The sequence below is a fragment of the Psammomys obesus genome, unplaced genomic scaffold (genome assembly GCF_907164565.1).
Source record: "Psammomys obesus unplaced genomic scaffold, mPsaObe1.curated_primary_1811, whole genome shotgun sequence".
NCBI lineage: Eukaryota > Metazoa > Chordata > Mammalia > Rodentia > Muridae > Psammomys > Psammomys obesus.
Window position 1 is genome coordinate 1,993,468 of NW_026596085.1, and position 17,352 is coordinate 2,010,819.

The following is a 17,352-nucleotide window of genomic DNA, read 5'->3' on the forward strand; positions in this document are numbered from 1 at the left end:
GCCTCTTGCTGTTTGCATCTGAACGCCTGGCCTCGTTGTTCCTTGGGAGGGGGTCTCTCAGACGGAAGATACCCTCCGGGGGTCTTTCACAGGTTGATGAGGTGTCTTGGGCTTTTCTTAATTAAATTATACACTCTGTGTGTTAATTGGCTTGTTTATTTATATACAGTCTCCTCATCAGTGTGGTTGAACTTAAGGAAACAGAGAGGGGTGAAAGGGAAACAAGAACCCAGTAAGGAGCTGGAATGAAGGGAGCAGTTTAGAGTCCTAACGCCGTCCCTGCCAGTGTAACTAGGCGCCCCATCACCCTCCCAGCCTTGGCTGGCTTAGCTGTGTTGGTGAAGGGAAGCCACCAAGGCTGGGATGTGCCCGTCAATAGAATGTGTACCTAGCATCCACAAGGGCCCGAATTTGATCCTTAGAGCAATAGTGTGAACAACCGAGAGAGGCTAAATTAGAAAACTTTAAACATAATCAAATTAAAAATAATTTAAAGATGTTTTGAAATCATAAAGGATTAAAGGGCCATCCAGAACGGAGGTAAAATACCCAGTAGCCAGGGTTTGGGTGTGGGGCTCACTCATTTCTGCATGGCCAGCACTTAGCTCCCTGCGCAGCACCTGGAATGTTACCAAAGGTGAGGGTCCGGTGAGTGAACGAGCAATAAAGGAATCGGCATTGCCTTAGCAAATGAGCAGCAGCATGGTGAGAGACAGGTGAATGTCAGGAAAGTCATAAGTGAGCTAGATACCACATACAACTGAACTCACATTAAGTTGTTACCTATTAAATGGGAATATTCTTGGCAACAAGGAAGAATAATTTTCATGCATATGAACCTGCACTTCATCCATTTCATATCCAGTCATTCAATACGTGTTTAGCTAGTACACTAGTATGTACTAGGTACAATTCTAGGTCCTGAGCATACAGTGCTATTAAAAAGAAAAGGGGGAAAAAAAACTTCCATCATGCTTATCAACTCTAACTAGTAAGAGTGCTGATCCTTGGGATGGAAACCAAACATATTTCACTTAGTTCTTGATCATCTGTGATTTTAAAATCAAACCGTCTCTTTAGAAAAGTGTTTAGTCAGCCTACTGATGCTATAATGAAATAGTTGAGATAATTGGCTCAAAATGACTCACGGAAACTCCAGCCCATGATCAGACAGCACTTTTGTTTCTGGTGTGGTAGAACAAAACCCTGAATCAGGGGAGGAAGAGTGAGGACAGGCTGAAGTCCCACCACGCCCTTCGAGGGTACCCAGTGTCCTAAGGCCCTATCTCCCAATGTTCCACACCTTCCCTGTGGCACCACATCGGCGTCCAAACCCCCACATCTGGACCTTTGGGGGAACCAAGATCTAAACTAAGTCACTTCCCCTAGTTGCTTTTCTTCCTAAATTTCATCATTAATATTTAGCTTGGAAACATAACAGTTAACGCTTAAACAAACAAATGAAACGGGTCCAGTAAAAATAATAGCAAGCAATGGAAAATGCAGATGAATGGCAGAAAGTTTAATCTTCTGATTCTTTAAATCAAACTGATGATGTCACTGGGGAAAGGAGAGTCCGTTGGAACCTGCTATCTGGCAGTTACTAGAAGAGCTGTGGCTCAGCAGAGGTTGCCGGGAAACCTCCCGGGGTCCTTAGCCCACAAAGCTGCCGATACTGTATGTTCAGGTCTATGTGTGAGAGAGACAGAACATCTATGGACTGGGAGGATTATCTAGAATGGAGAAGGACAACCCCCCACACTTGGTGACCCCCACGTCAGTGAAGGCTATCATTTCCAAGATTGAGACTGCCCAGCTAATTCGGACTCAGGAGGTAACCCCAGAGATGAAGAAAACAGCCTTCTGCTCAGGTCTGACGTGGAGGCTGGGGCCTGAGTTCACATTTACACAAGATTCCAGCCTTTAGGCCTTTGGGGGGTCCTGGGATACTTGACAAGCTGGGTTTGCAGAGACATGGGTTCAGGATGCCCACATCCTGTATTTGACTTCTGCAGGGTAGGCTGAGCCCAGCCAGCCCTGTAAGGCAGGGGTGTAAGGATACAGGCCCTAGGTAGGTGGGCAGGAGGCCCCTGGACAGTGCATACTGATGGAGCCCAAATGGGGTGGGGTGGGGGCAGATTTTAAAAATTCAGACTCTGTTGGCAGAATGCTAGAATCCCCTAAGCGATGCCCTGGAAACGCTTGGGGTGATGTCCAAAGGCTCAGCTCACTCTGTCTATACGGCAGTTCCATGCACTCTGTCTATAAGTCAGCACTTGCAAAGAGGAGAATGGGAGTGGTGGATGTGGGGCGGCAAATGACACATTGCTTGAACCTTTGGTCCAGGGCATTTCTCTGGGACTTGTTTGTTTTTTTTGTTTTGTTTTGTTTTGTTTTTTGTTTTTTGTTTTTTTTTCCCATGCTGCCTCTCAGTCCCTGTGAGATTCCAGAAGTCTCCAGCAAGTTCCAAAATTCTAACAGTATGTACACTGTGGATCTGTAGTGTTCCCGAGCTTAAAAACTAAAATGATGGGGTTGGAGAGATGGCTCAGTGGTTAAGAGTTCAATCCCCAACAAACACAGTGGCTCACAACCACCTATAATGAGATCTGATGCTCTCTTCTGGCATGCAGGTATACATACAGATAGAGCACTCATACATAAAATAAATTTTAAAAATTTAAAATGACAAGAGCTGATGCTCTCTGTACGTTCCTGGCACAGTTCTAAACACTTTCCAATATCAGTTCATGCCATTTTCATAAGAGCCTGTGGTGCTGACTATACTCAGGTATACTCTCTCTCTCTCAAGTTGAGCAATTTGTTCAGGATGACACACTGCTAGACCACAGGCAACTGACCGCAGGACCTAGAATCCTAACCTCTGCCATCCGCCATCTGCGCCCCATACAGGATATTTCCACTCAGCTCTCAGACATTTTGGACAATGTCAACTCTGCCATCAATCGCTTCCAGAAAGAAATGGGATATGACTTAAAAGAAAAGATAAAACCTCACCAACCAGAGCAAAAAGGGAGGAAGAGATTCATCTTGCTGGAGAAAATTGCCTCCTTCTCCAAAGATGCTAAGGCCAAAGAGAAACACCTGTATGAGCTTCTTGGCTGGCTGGGTGACTGGGGTGAGTCTGTGGGCTTGGCACAGCCCTGAGGGCTGGTGCCTCCCTGCAGGCTGGTCCCTGCTGGCTCAGGCTTTTCCTTTCCCCACCTAAGCAGCATTTGCAGAAGGAGGGGTTGGTGGGCGTGAGAAAGCAGGGGGCTTCTTTTCTAACATCTCTTCCCCAGTGACGGATTCTGGATTCTCACTTCCCAGCACGCAGCCTCCCCTCCCCAGAAGGGCCATGTCAGTCAGGCCTGTTGTTGATCTGACAAACACCTGAGAGAAAGAAAGGGTAAAGGCTCATTTTTGGCTTCTGGCTTCAGCGCTGTCAGAGATGGTCTCCTGACACTATCGCTCTAGGCCTGAGGCAAGGCTGAAGGTCATGGTGACAGTGGGATTGTGGAAGAACAGGCTGCTCCACTCGCACAACCAGAAAGCAGAGAACAGGAAGACACCACAGAGGCATTTAAAGCCATTTAAAGGCACACCTGGTGGCCCTCTCCCCAACTTAGTCCTAACTTCCATACATTTCACCTCCCAACAGTACACCTAAATTTTGGCTTTATCAACGGGTTAATTCACTAGTTAGGTCGAACCTTCATGTCCTGATCACCTCTGGAAATGCCCTCGCCCTGAGGTGTGCCTTCCACCAATCCACCTGAGATTAATCACCACACACAGGGCTGGGAAGGGGGCCCAGTGGATAAGTGCTTGCTATGCAAACTTGAAGACTTGTGTTCAGACTCCAGGAATCTACAGAAACCCTGAGACTGGCAGTATGTGCCGGTACTCGAAACACTGGGGAGTGGACAAGTGGGAATCCCAGCCAGTCTAGCACAAATGGAAAGGTCCAGGTTCAGAGAGAGGAGACAGTCGAGAGTGATCTCTGGGCTTCACACCCACCCACACAGACAAGCACAGCAGATAGCCAGGCTCTACCTCAGGCAAGCAGACAAACAAGCACAAAGCAAGCTTCTGGTTCTACTTAATTCACCTAGTTGCTCCAGAGGCTAGATTATACAACTGGCACAGACTAACTAGCAAGATCCCTGGCTGGCCTCACACTTTAAAAACCTCTCCTCATGTCAATCACTTCTTAAGCGCCACCTCCTCCAGTCCTCACCCAACCCTTCTGCAGGGAAGAAAACTGAAGTTCCAAAGAAGGGACCTGCCCAGTAGCTAGTGTACAGTGTAACAAGTCCACCCTCAGGCCAGCTGCAACCCCTGTGCTGTAAGGCTGCGTGGGGGATCCCCGGAGGACACTGTTCTCAGCCTAGTCCCCAACCCTGCCCAGGTGACAGTCTGACCTGTGAGATGGCGAGCAGGAGAAATCTGGAGGAAGAGGAAGCCCTTAATGAATGGATCGAGGTGATGGAGAAAGTGTTGCCTCTCTCCCTCATGGCCACCAAGGGAGGCATCGAGTCTCTCATCTCTCTTTGCTCCTCTCTCATTGAAGAGCAAAAGAAAAAGGCACTAAGTAGGTTCCTGGAGCTCCTAGGAGGGGGTTGGGTGGGGAGGGCCTGGGCGTCATCTTGGAGGAAGCAGTCACAGGGGCTTCCGAGCTGGGGTATCAGACCCAATCTGATCACAAAGATGTTCTGAGCTGCACAGCACAGGCTGATCTCCCAGAGGACCTGGGTTCAATTCCCAGCACCCACACAGTAGCTCACAACAATCTGTAACTCCAGTTCCAGGGGGTGTCTGACACTCTCTCCTGGCCTCTACAGGCACTGCATGCACATGGCACACAGACCATAACACCCTAACACATCCCAGCACTTGGAAGGCTTAAGCAGGCAGGTCTCTGAGTTCAAGGCCAGCTTGTTCTACAAAGTGAGTTCCAGGACAGCCAGGGCTACACAGAGAAACCCTGTCTTGAAAAACAAACAAACAAAAAAAGATATAGGTAGGAGTGAGGTGAAGATGAACCCTCAAATGCTTCTGGGAGTTCTGGGGAGCAAGGCCTAAGGGCCAGGAAAGTGGAAGTTTACAGACTGAGCTTGAGGGCACGCTTTCCTCCATCTGAACCCAGCCCAAGCCAGGGTTAGGAAAGCTCCAGCTGGACGTCCTTCTACAGCTTCCTGACTATGGTGGTCAAGCACCAGCCTGGCTAAGAGTATTTATTTCTATCTACTCTCTAACTGGCCTGAGATTGCCACCCACATTTTGCAGAGGAGAGCCCTGAAACTTAGAGAGCAGAAGGAATCACAAGTAAAGCGATTAGAAAACCCAGTCCCCTGCTTGGTGACTCCTACTCCAGGGCTTTAGACTGAATCAGGTCTCAGTCTAAATCCCACCTCTGCCAACTTTGAGCTGTGTGGCTTTGGGCATCTTTACTCTCTCTCTATTAGCCTGTTTCTTCAGAGATAATTATCTGCCTTCAGGGCCGGTGTGTGTGTGTGTGTGCGCGCGCGTTGGGTATGAGATGTTTGACACCAAGCCTGGAATATTCCAGGCTTAATAAACAGTAGCTAAAATTAGCATTTCCATGGGTTCTCTTGGACAAGTTAATTATCATTATCAATTAAAGATGTTGAAGCCGGGTGTGGTGAGCTCGCCTTTAATCCCAGCACTTGAGAAGCAGGAGGATTTCTGTGAGTTTGAAGCAAGCCTGGTCTTCACAATGAGTTCCAGGACAGCCAGAGCTGTATGTAGAGGAACCCTGTCTCAAAAAAAAAAAAAAAAAAAAAAAAAAAAAAAAGAAAGAAGGAAGGAAGGAAGGAAGGAAGGAAAAAAAGAAAGGAAGGAAGAAAGAAAGAAAGGAAGGAAGAAAGAGAAAAGAAAAGAAAAGAAAAAAGAAAGAAAAAGGAAAAAAGAAAAAAGTAAGATAGAACGTTATGGGAGGAAGAATAAAGAGAATGGAGACTATCTGCTCCTGTAATCTTTGCCATGCTCTATCTTAAAATATAGTTATTTGTATACTTGTTTTCTTATGAGAATGTAAATTTCCATGGCATGTTTGTGTGTAGGCCAGAGAATACTACTCTTCCTCAGTCACTTTCCACCTTATTTTTTGAGCTAGAGCTTCCCCGGGGGGCTGGACGGGCTGACCAGCAGGGCCAAGGGTGCCCCTGCTTCCGCCTGCAGCAGTGGGTAGTGGGGCTCCAGCTGCGCCAGCGTGTCCAGCTTTTTACGTCAGAGCTGGAGATGAGAACTTGGGCTTTCCTGCCCACACAGCGAGCAGCACCGCCTGAGCCTGGCATGGTGTACACTCCTTTTGGTTTGGTTTGGTTTGGTTTGGTTTGGTTTGGTTTGGTTTTGAGACAGGGTTTCTCTTCGAAACCCTGGCTTCTTAGGGACTCACTCTGTAGGCCAGGCTGGCCTCGAACTTACAGAAATCCACTGCCTCTGCCTCCCAAGTGCTGGGACTAAAGGCATGTGCCGCCACTCTCCTGCTTGTGAGGATTATTTATTGAGCACTTTAGGACTATACTTGGCCTTAACTATGAATGTGCAGTCTAAGTTCCGAGAATTGGAATCTACAGGTGTTCCCATTTTTCCAATGGGGAAAGGAAGGCACTAAGAAGTTAAAAAAAATGTACCCAAGGCAAATGGTAGAAATGTGATTTGGATCCAAGCGACTTGGTCTCAGAACTCTGAACCCTACGGTCGTATGGCTTGCCCGACATAGTGAGGTGCTAGGCTGAGCTCAGTATCGCTCACGCTCCCTATGCCCTCTTGCCCCACAGCCGAAGCTAGCCACTGTTCTCTTTGCCAGCGACGTTTGGGAAGACTCCCATTCCATCAGCCCTCTGCATAGCAGTAGGCACGGGGCTGTATGACCCTGGCCAGCTCTGACCCCACAGCCTGTGCTTAGTTTATTTTCTTGGGGTTAGGGTCTAATGTGATCCCCTGATATGGGCAAAGACAATTACTAAAACAATAATGACATGAGAACAGTTGTAAAAGAGTCTCCACAGGCACAGTTCGGAGGTGACAGGAAGAGAAGGGAACTTGTACGTGGGGCTGAGGGGTTGGGCAGCTGGCAGTAAGGAGCGCAGCACGGATTTAGGGAAGGGGCATGGTTAGAAAAGTAACACCTTGCTAGAAAGTAGGCTGAACTGAGCGGAGCTGACACACTGTGCTGGGCCCCTTTGCGTTCCCCTAAGGCTGTGCTCGGCAATCTCAGGCCGGGCAGAGGTGTCTCCTCTGCAGGGCCAGTTCCTTGCTCTCGCCCATCCCAAACAGGGGTGGGTGAGAGTCCAGGCTCGGTGGGGTCTGGAGGGTCGGCACACTTCCCTTCCAGGTGGTACGGCCTCTTCCTGGGGGCTTGCTGCCTGTCTCCTCTCCACCTCTTCTAGCATCCAGGCATAACTTCTGGCGGGAGTGGCAGCAGAAAAGCACACAAAAGTCCCCAGAGCTCCCTCAGCCTCTGAGCCCAGAGCAGATGCTACAGGACAAGGACACCACGTGCGTGAAGGTCTCGGAGGTGAAATCCATGCTTCAGGAGCTCCTTGACTCCACCATGTTCAAGAAAGGGGAGGTCAAGGCCATCAGGTACATGTCTACTGTGGTGGAGAACCTCAACAAGGCCTTGATACTCCAACACAAGGAGAACAAGAGTCTGGAGACAAAATACAAATATACGCAGGTGGAGATGAGCAAAGAGCTCAGTACCCAGAGGCTGTATTTCCAAAAATCCATCCAAGTCCTGGAGAGCCAAAAAGGTGCACTGCAAAAACAGTTTGAGATCCTAGAGGAGAAGTACCGTGACCTCCTCTTGATAAAGCAAGCCTTGGAATACCAGCTGAAGAAGGCTCAGATTGCCAGGGGCCTAGAACAACCAGCTGAGGTTACAGCCCTGGAGGAAAGGCAGCAGAAGCTCTACCAGGAAGGACCTTTGTTTTCAGCACTTTCTCCAACTCCCCCGACCCAGGCCTGGGACAGTGACACTACCCCCTCAGCTCAAGAGCCGCTCTCCACCATGGCCACAGAGTCAACGGCTGCAGACGCATTCACCGAGCACCTGGAGCCTGAGCTGCTGCACTCAGAGGCCCTCCAGCTTCCCACACAGTGGGAAGAACCGGGAGCAGAGGCCCCAGACCATGAAGGCAAAGACCAGGAGGAGGACCACTTCCAAGAGAAGGAAGGCGTCCAAAGCAAGTCCGATCCCCAGAAGTGCCCGTCTCCAGAGAGCTCCAGGAGGGCGCTTTTGGAGAGCCACAGGGAGCACAGGAAGGAAGACCTGAGCTGGGAGACGAGGAGGCAGCAGTGGCTGCAGGAGGAGGAGATGTGGCTTCAGCGGCAGAAGAAGTGGGCCCTGCTGGAGCAGGAGCACCAGGAGAAGGTGCGGCAGTGGGAGGCCGAGGCAGCGGCCAGGCAGCAGTGGCAGAGACTCTCCCACCCGGAAGAGAAATCCAGCACTGGGAAGGGAGATTCGGAGAAGCTGGTCTTCACAACCACCACCCGGTGGAGGAACCTGGTGAAGACAGAACAAGCATGGGCGCCTCCCCAGGGCCAAACCCAATCTGCTGGCTCAAGCAGGAGGTCACACTTACCCATGCCCAAACACACCCAGCAGCCTGGCCAGAGAAGCCAGAAGACCCTGAGTTCAGCTGAGTTGGGGCAGATACCGCAGGCCTGTCAGGGTTCTGCTAAGCCCAAGAAATGTGCTTCCTCTCCCGTTGCTGGGCTATACATCCAAAGGGTGACCCGACCCTCTCCGCAGAAAGACCCAGAAAGCCCTCAGGACACTGTGTACCATATAGACATGGCAGCCCAGATGAAGAACCTGCAAATCCTGGGGGGCTTGGACTCAGAGCTGGCACTGCCACACCACCAGCGCAGCAAGGCCCTGGAACTCACCGTCATCGCCATGAAGCTCAGCATCCTCAGGCTGCAGCACCTGTTCCAGAAGTACATCCACTACAGACACTTCCAGAGCCTCCGGTAGGCGCCCGGGCAGCCACCAGCACCCCACCCCTGACCCACCTACACCCACTGAAAAATAGGGGAGAGCCAGATCCCAGGGAACACATAAAGGAATGTGGGTAGGAAACCACAAGGGAAGTCGCCTAGGTTTCCCGGGAAAGGGACTAATAGGACAATACTCGAAGGTGTTTTTTCTCATGTTGGCTTTCCTCCAACCCCTCCCCCATCTCTCACCCCTGTTTTACTGTCCTTCATCCAATATGCTCCCTACCATTTCCTTGATTTTTCCTCACCAGCTCTGAGGTACTCTCCTCTGCCCCTCATAGCCCCTTCCACCTTTCTGCCCCTTCTCATAGACCCATTCCCCTTTCAAAAATTAACAAAACGGGGGCTGGAGAAATGGCTCAGAGGTTAAGAACATGCCTGTTCTTCCAAAGGTCCTGAGTTCAGTTCTCAGCAACCACATGGTTGCTCATAACCATCTATCTTGAGATCTGGTGCCCTCTTCTGGTGCACAGGCACACATGCAGGCAGAACACTGTATACATAATAAATAAATCTTTCTTAAAAATTAACAAAATGGAGGTGTCTCCCTAGTCAACTGACTTGGGGGCCAGCAGAAGTCTCTCTAGCTCCTGAGTTCTTCTCTCTCTTCTCAGACAGGAAGTGATCAAACACATAGGATCTACTCCACAGACAAAGGTCACCTATAAGAAGCGGGACCTCTATGTGTTCCTGGAAAACATCGACCGTCAGCAGAGCATCCGGCTGCAGGCCTGGAGAGACAAGCAGAAGGAAGTGGAGGAGAGGTTCCAGGAATGCCTGCACAAGATGGTGACCATGTTCCTTCTGGTGGGTCTCCAGGACTGGTCAGCGAGTGGGGAGCAGGATGGGCGTTGTCAGGTGATGGGAAATGGGGGCGTGTGAGAGTCTCTGGGCTGGAGTATGAGGGAAGACAACTGTCCCAATCTATGTATGAGAAAGGGGCCCTTCAAAAAACAGGAGAAAAGGCTCCTTCAGGGCTGGGGGAGCTGAGCCCTGCACTGTTTCCTTGGTACTGGGGTCCCCCTGCTCCCTTTAGCTTTGGTTGCCATCCAGGCACAACTGTGTCTTCACCCCCTTGCAGAGTCCCAGCTTTGCCCTTGCCTTCCAGATTCCTCCTTGATCCACTTCCTTGTCTTATTGGAGACCTTCTAAGCTCTCCCTGACAAAGAAAGCAGAGGGTAAATTGTGGCAGGCTGTGTTGCCTCTAAAAGTGCCTCTTTCCTATCTTTTTATTTTTGTCTTATGTGCATTGGTGTTCTGCTTGCAGGTATTTCTGTGTGAGGATGTCAGATCCCCTGGAACTGGAGTTACAGATGGTTGTGAGCCCCCACGTGGGTACTGGGATCTGAACCCGGGTCCTCTGGAAGAGCAGCCAGTGCTCTTACCTGCTGAGCCATCTTTCCAGCCCCCTTCAAGTGTCTCTTTTTAAAAACTATTTGATTTGTGTGTCCTGTGTGTCCCCTTCCACTGTAGGTTCTGGAATGGAAATCAGCCCACAGGCTTTCCTGGCAAGCACCTTCACAGCCATCCCAAGGGCCCCGAGTGTCTTTCCCTGGGACCGGCCCTAGCTTCTGCTTGATAGGCCATCTACTTATGGAAGCCAAAGTGGGCTTCACCGCCTCTCCAGATTTGCAGGCTCCACTCAGCACCTTTTCAGTTTTGATGCTGTTTAGAACCCCAAATCGTCCTGAGCCCTGTTTCTTTGGGTCTGACTTATTGTCCTTCCCTCGGTGACAGTCAGCACTGTTTCATAATGACGCACCTGGTTTGGGCCTACTTTTGTTGACTTTACTGGGCATTTGGTCAACCATTTTAATTTGGTTCTAGCACATTTTCTTGAATTATACAGTAGTTCAGGTATGATCGGCTGGCCCTGGGGATTCTGGCACAACTAACCTGTGGCCTGTATCACCCAGCAGAGCTATGAATGAAGCCTAACACAAATCATAACACGAATGAAAACATTAAGGAAACCTCTTACCCCACCCCCACCCCGTGGTTCTAGAGTGTGAACTTTGTCATTCAGTGTTAAAAGCCTAGTTGAGTCTACAGTTTTCCAGGGGCTTTGTGAGATAAAAGTTGTTAATGTGTCTCCTGATTTATAGTGAATTTTATTGTGTATGTTTAATGTAGAGTACATAAGATGAAATAAGATGCCTATTTGTTGTAAAATGGTTACTGCAGTAAAACAAATTAATACACCCACTGAGGCAAAACAGAAAGGACAAGAGAGAATCATGGGAACAGGGGAAGAAAAAAGAGGGCGATAGGTCTACAGACCTATGCAGCTCCGGTCAAGACGTGGACCCTCAGCGCTTGGCTCCCACTCTGTCCTGCAAGCTGTCAGGGCTGGTGAAATCCATCCTGCAAGGCAAGCCCCTCCTCGGCTTGCACCCTCACTTTAGCTTTCCCTTCCCCTTGCGTGAGGTCCCTGGGGGATTTCGACTTTTTGGGGACCATTTTTCCTGAGTCTCATAAAAGGTGGGGTGCAGTGTCTCTCTTTAGAACATCTCGGTCCCTTCAAAGACAGTGGCAAGTGGACCTCTTCACCATGGTGCCTTCTCTGTGTCCTGTGGTCTATACCTCCCCACTTCTTGGCCCACACCCCAACTTTGGTAACTACTGTCTTACTTTTTTACCTCTGTATATTTGACGTTTGTTTTCTATTGCACTCGCACATGAATGTGAGGTGGTGGAGTATTTTCTTCCTGCATCTGGCTCCTTTCCCTTGGCATGGATGTTGTAACAAATCGCAGGGGCTCCTCTTGGGAGGGGCTGGGGCACAGCAGACTAGATGGTCAGAGAGTGGTCAGTGGCGGGGAGGGGAGGTCCCTTGAGCACTGCTGGTGGGGATGGAGATTTGGTGGCAGCCATTGTGACATGGTGTGGAAGTTCATCTCTCTTCTGGCTTGTCATGTTGAATTTAAAATGCCCCCACCCACAGCCCCATGTTTTGGATGTTCAGTGTCCAGCCTGTGGCACCACTTTAAAGGCTTCGGAGCCAGTAGGAAGCGGGGTCTGCCTAGAGGGAGTAGGTCATTAGAGTCAGAGCTGGAAGGTCATGCTCATCCCTGGTTTTGGTGGAGCTCCCTGCCTTTGTCTCAGCTACGGGAACAATGACTATGGTGGACTGAAATCTCTCTGAAACTGGGAGACCAAATGCATGGTGTGTGCACAAGAGAAACAGAGTCACTGTAGCATTCTTTACGAGCAGGCGAGCTGTGGAAACAGCTTGCTTTGCTGCTGCATGCCTGTAATCCTAGCATTTGGATAGCTAAGTATAAAATGAAATAGTGAGGGCGTGGAGCTGGCACAGGGGGTGAAAGGCACTTGCCACACAGTTTGTTTTTGTTTTTTGAGACACGGTTTCTCTGTGTAGCCCTGGCTGTCCTGGACTCGCTTTGTTTGGCTGGCCTCAAACTCACAGAGATCCACCTGCCTCTGCCTCCCCCGAGTGCTGGGATCAAAGGCGTGCACCACTGCTCCTGGCTGCCATGCATGTTTGACAAACTCAGTTTGATCCCCAGAATACAGGGAAGGTAAAAAAGAGAATCAGCTCCATGAAGATGTCCTCTGAATGCCACGTGCATGCCATGGCACGCACATGTGCGCACGCATCAGTAGCAGCAGAGCTTTAAAAAGAATGCTGAAATAGTACGCAGCCTCTTAAAAAGGCCACTGTTTGTGTAAATAACGCTGTGCGGGCTCCCCCGCACCTTGCCCAGATTCACAGCCGGGCTTGAAGGCTGCTCTGCTGCAGGTGGCGTCAGTGTTCTGCTGCCGGCTTCCCTCAGCTTGCTTTCTTCTGCTTTGTCCATTGTCCAGATTCTTTACAACAAAGGAGAAAGTAGAAACTTCCCCAGCAAATGAGAGCTGAAGGACTTTCAAGGAGAGTGCCATACCTGGGGAGCTGGGGTTTGTAGTCAAAGGGCCTTAGCATGCCGTCAACCCAGAGCCCAGCAGGGCCAGTGACAATCAGACAAGACCCCCGCCCATCCTAGAGGGGCCTCTCTTCCCGTCTTTCTGATGCCCTCTACTGGCTCCCCCAGCTCCGGGAAGAGTGCAATGTCCACCTGAACATCCCTGTGATGGGCACCAAGGGCACCTCAGGCACCTCGGCAAGGCCAGGGAAATGCAAGTCGCCTCCAGTCTTACTCCAGAGAGTCCGTTCCAGTGCTTCAACCAACAAGCAATCCTCTATGCCCAAGCACAGGGAATCTGAGCCCCTGTGGATATCCAGGTAGGTATTGGCTGGCTGAGGGACAGCCAGTAGGATGAGTGGGCAGCCACAGCAAGCCAGGACATGGGCAAAAGCTATGTCACTGGCTTCAAGGGCCTCTCTTCAGCTGCCCCGACCAGCTCTGGTGCTCGATCCAGAGGGAGAATGCGTATGTCAAGGAGCGGTTTGTGGGATAGCTTGATGGACTCTGAGAATGTACAAGAAACAACCTACGTTTCAACTCTGGGAATACTGACCCAGCATGGACCATCGGTCTGTCCACATAAACAAGCCTACTTCTTCCCACCGAGTGGGTTCCAGGCTCAGGCGTGGTGAGCCTCAGGGCAGCCGAGACAAGCCACGTGTACACCTACTCCAGCGGGACCTGAGTCAGAGCCCCAGCCCCAGTGCACATGCCTAGAAGTAGAACCTTGGGAACTAAGACACGGTACCTATTTGGAGAGGGGAGGGTGACAAGATGATGGTGACAGACTCTTTCAGGGAAGGAAACAAGGCCCAGTGTCTCGGACCTTAATGGCTGTGAAGAGGGTGTGGCCTCAGCCTATTTCTGTGCCTCTCTGTCTCTCTTGACATTCTCTGTGCTCTCCCACTAGCATCCAGCAAGAAAACCAGATGGAAGCCATATGGAAGGCTGATGTGGCCTCTTCAAGTTACCCAATAGAAAGGAAGCTACTACTCACAAGCCTGCCCTGGAATCATCTAGGGGGATACCCAGATATCCCCAGGCTATTGGCAGTGGAGAGGCATTCCTACCACAGAGGCATGACGCCCTTCGAGTCTCAGTAAGGAGCAAGAGGGGGTGCTTGCCCTGGATTGGAAGAGGCCTGTGCAACCACGGGTACACAGACTGTGCCCCACAGCCCTGGCCCCTTCCCAGACACCAGTCCTCGACTGCTATTCTCCACAGCAGAAAGGAAACGCTGCTTGCCTCAGCCACTCACTGGCCACCAGCTTGGGTCCTAGGAGCAATTCTACCTCGGTCTCCCACAGGACTTAGGTTGTTGTACGAGGGTTACCTTTGCACAAGTCCCTGGGCCTTACACGGTTTTCTTGGGTGCCCTGGCTTGCGCTTAGTCTAAGGCTGGTCTAGAGAAATAGGTGGAAGGGCAAAGAGACTGAGGGAAACCAAGAATTGTGTGATAGACCTAAGCTGGGAGCCTGGGCCCATCCTTGTGGTTTGTGTTTTCTGACTGCCTTCAAGACCTGTCACTGGGAAGCAGCTGGGGCCCAGGTTTAGGGATACACACCCGCACGTCAGTACCCAGAAGGCCAAGGCAGAGGCCCTCCAGTTTAAGGGCAGCCTGGGACAGCAGTGGAGGAGCGGTGGCAGGACTCAGGACCCAGCGGGCCAGCCAAAGACTTCTCCGGTTAGAAAAGGTTTCTCTCTTTTGCCTCTCTTGGCTTGAAGATGTCAGCACTGAAGACTCAAGGTTCTTTCAAGGGACCTTCTCATGCTCACCTGGACCTGACCCTACCCCGAGAAAGATCTGTAACGAAAAGAAGTCACTGGGGGCCCTTCCCTGCTGGGAGCCTGCACTGCAAGCCCCTTCCATGACCCCCTCCGTCCTCCTCACACCGCCCTGGCTTTCAGGGAGCCTGAGGTCCACTTTGTTCTTTCCATGTATAAATGAAAGGACAGAGCAGCTGGGGTGACGACACGGTTCACTGCTTGTTGCACAGGTGTGAGGGCAAATCCCCAGCTCCTACACAACACGCCAGGCATGGCAGCACTCGGTCCAGCACCAGGAGGTGGAGACAGGTAGCACCCTGGAGCTCGATGGCCAGCGTAGCTAGCCAAATTGATGAGCTCCAGGTCCAGGGAGACCCTGTCTCTAAACACAGAGAACAACTGAAGACACCCAGGGTCAACCCCCCATGCACTCACACACTCGTACATACGTCCACCCCCACATGAGCAAGCCCAGGCACACAGCTACACACAAAGAGAGCGAGAGCGGATGATGGGAAAAGGCAGTGAAGGCACTCAACAGCAGCTTCATTTCTTTCCTCCTCCTCCTCTTTTTTTTTTTTTTTCCTTTTTTGCTCACACTTTGTGGTATAACATGGAAAATTCTAAGATCCCTTTCCCGTCTCAAGCAGAGCTGCTCCACCCACTGAACCTCCACCGGGATCTCAGCCGAAGGCTGAAGCGCATATCAAAATATTGCTCCCAGCAAAGACAGCTTTCTCTTTGTAAGAGAATTTAGATGAATACAGTTTTCTTCCCCCGTTTACAACCACACAGGCGTCTATTTGACTTCTCACAGTTCCAGCATAGAGGCAGGACCCTGCTTCTGTCTTCGCCTGAACCCTGGCTAGATCCCCTCCGTGTGTCGGGCTTCTGGGTATTTTTATGAGGGTTCCTGTGTTGCCTTAGGACCTTGTTATTGTGGCCTGAGGCCCAGCCAGTATCCTTTTTCTTATAATGGAGGGGTGAGATAGGGTCTCAGCGATGGACCATCTGTAATTCTAGCATTAGGGAAGCAGAGAGAGGACTGCAGGAAGTTCAAGTCCAGCTAGGCAAGAGGAGAGGGTGGCGTATGACCAGGGGGCTCTGTGGGTGCTGTCAGGGGTAGGCGTCCCTTTCAACCACAGCCTCATCCAGCAAGCGAGCGCGCCCAGCAGAAATGTCTTGCTAGGCAGTTCTACATTCAGGTCAAGTCTGAGCCCAGCTCTGGGTTTCCCCCATGGGTGGGCTGACGGGCCTTGTCTCAGTTGCTACCCAACTTGTAACTGTATTGTTCTTCCAGTGCCTCAGTGACCCAAAGAAAGGTATGCCAGGAACCCTCGGAGGAGCCACCTGGGCTTGTCAGGAAAATGTCCAGCCAGTCGCTCCCTGAGTCCCTATAAAGCCGGAAGGGCTGGACAGCTCCAGTTCCCACTCCCACCCACAGTTACTGACTCTCAGACTTCTGGGCTCCTAAAAACTTCACAGCGACTTGTTCCCAATGCAGGTTTCCAGCTGGTGCTTTTAAATACACACAGCTAGTTGTGTTTAAAAGTTGTCCTAGAACTTTGAGGAACACCATTTTCTTTCTTCAGTCCCCAAACTGTTAGTTTTTAATAAAATAGAGGTTGGTTTAAAGTCTTCTGTGTCATTGCTGAAAGCCACACCCCCTGACTCATCTTGGGAACCAGGTCCAAGGCCATCTGACAGTAAGCCGAGCATCAAGCAAAGAACTTCCCAGGTGGTGTCACTGGCTCTGGAGGCCATCAGCCAGAGGCGTTACCAGTGCCCCTCACACAGTTAGAGATTCTAGTTAATTGAGCACGAATAAGTATCTGATGTTCAAGTGACTGACAGCTCAGAGGATAAGAACAAAAGGCATGGTGGCACACGCCTGTGATCCCAGCACCTGAAGGCAGAGGCAGGAGGATCAGGAGTTCATGGCTATCCTTGACTCCCAGGGTAGAAGAAATGGAGATATGGGAGGTTCCAGGTCTGGATGGCAGGGGCTCAGGAGGCCATCACCAGTAGCTATGTGTCTGTTCAGTTAACAGGTTTGTCTAGGAACACCTCCCTGCCCCCATCTCACCCCCCCCAGTCTTTCCCAGCCCTCTCCTCTCCACAAATGGCCCGGAGATCAGACACGGCAAGTAGCAAACGTTCTAAGAGAACCATATCTAGGTTCTCCTCAGGAATAGTGCCCCCCCTCCCTTTTTATTCCAGCAGAGGCTAAAATTGAGGAAACAGCCAGGTATGGTGCTACATCCCTTGAACCCCAGCACTCAGAAAGCAGAGGCAAGAAGACATTTATGAGTTCAGGGCCGGTCTGAGTTTAGGAACAGCCAGGGCTGTATAACGAGACCCTGCCTCAAAAGCAAAGGGAAACTCTGGAAAGAGAAGGAGAGGGTGGAGTAGGACCAGCTGGCTCTGTGGGTGCCGCACAGGCCAGCATCACTTTCAGCCACAGCCTCAGCCAGCTAGCACGCCTGGTCAGGGAGGAGGACAAGGCTGTCAGGTGTATGTCGCATCAGACGCAGGTGAGGTTGCAGGGAGGACAAGCTGTGGCAGAAAGAGGCAGTTTCCAGGCTTACTCTTTCCGGAAGCCTCATTGCAATCACATCCAGCATTAGAA

At 50.8% G+C, this 17,352-nt stretch overlaps 1 protein-coding gene across 1 annotated transcript; it reads left to right on the forward strand.

The window, feature by feature from the left end:
- Window positions 1–1,738: 1,738 nt before the first annotated feature.
- On the forward strand, window positions 1,739–16,123 carry Fam186b (family with sequence similarity 186 member B). The gene is made up of 9 exons (XM_055626799.1): window positions 1,739–1,834; window positions 2,914–3,139; window positions 4,412–4,594; window positions 7,419–9,006; window positions 9,648–9,840; window positions 13,083–13,273; window positions 13,867–14,055; window positions 15,775–15,783; window positions 16,024–16,123. Exons 1-9 carry the CDS (start codon window positions 1,739–1,741, stop codon window positions 16,121–16,123), a joined length of 2,775 nt encoding a protein of 924 aa, XP_055482774.1.
- The last annotated feature ends 1,229 nt before the right edge of the window (window positions 16,124–17,352 follow it).

Coding starts and splice junctions, on each gene's coding strand:
- Fam186b (XM_055626799.1), top strand. CDS start 1,739: ATGGAGAAGGACAACCCCCCACACTTGGTGACCCCCACGTCAGTGAAG. Junction 3,140..4,411: donor TGGCTGGCTGGGTGACTGGG/GTGAGTCTGTGG, acceptor AACCCTGCCCAG/GTGACAGTCTGACCTGTGAG. Junction 13,274..13,866: donor GAGCCCCTGTGGATATCCAG/GTAGGTATTGGC, acceptor CTCTCCCACTAG/CATCCAGCAAGAAAACCAGA.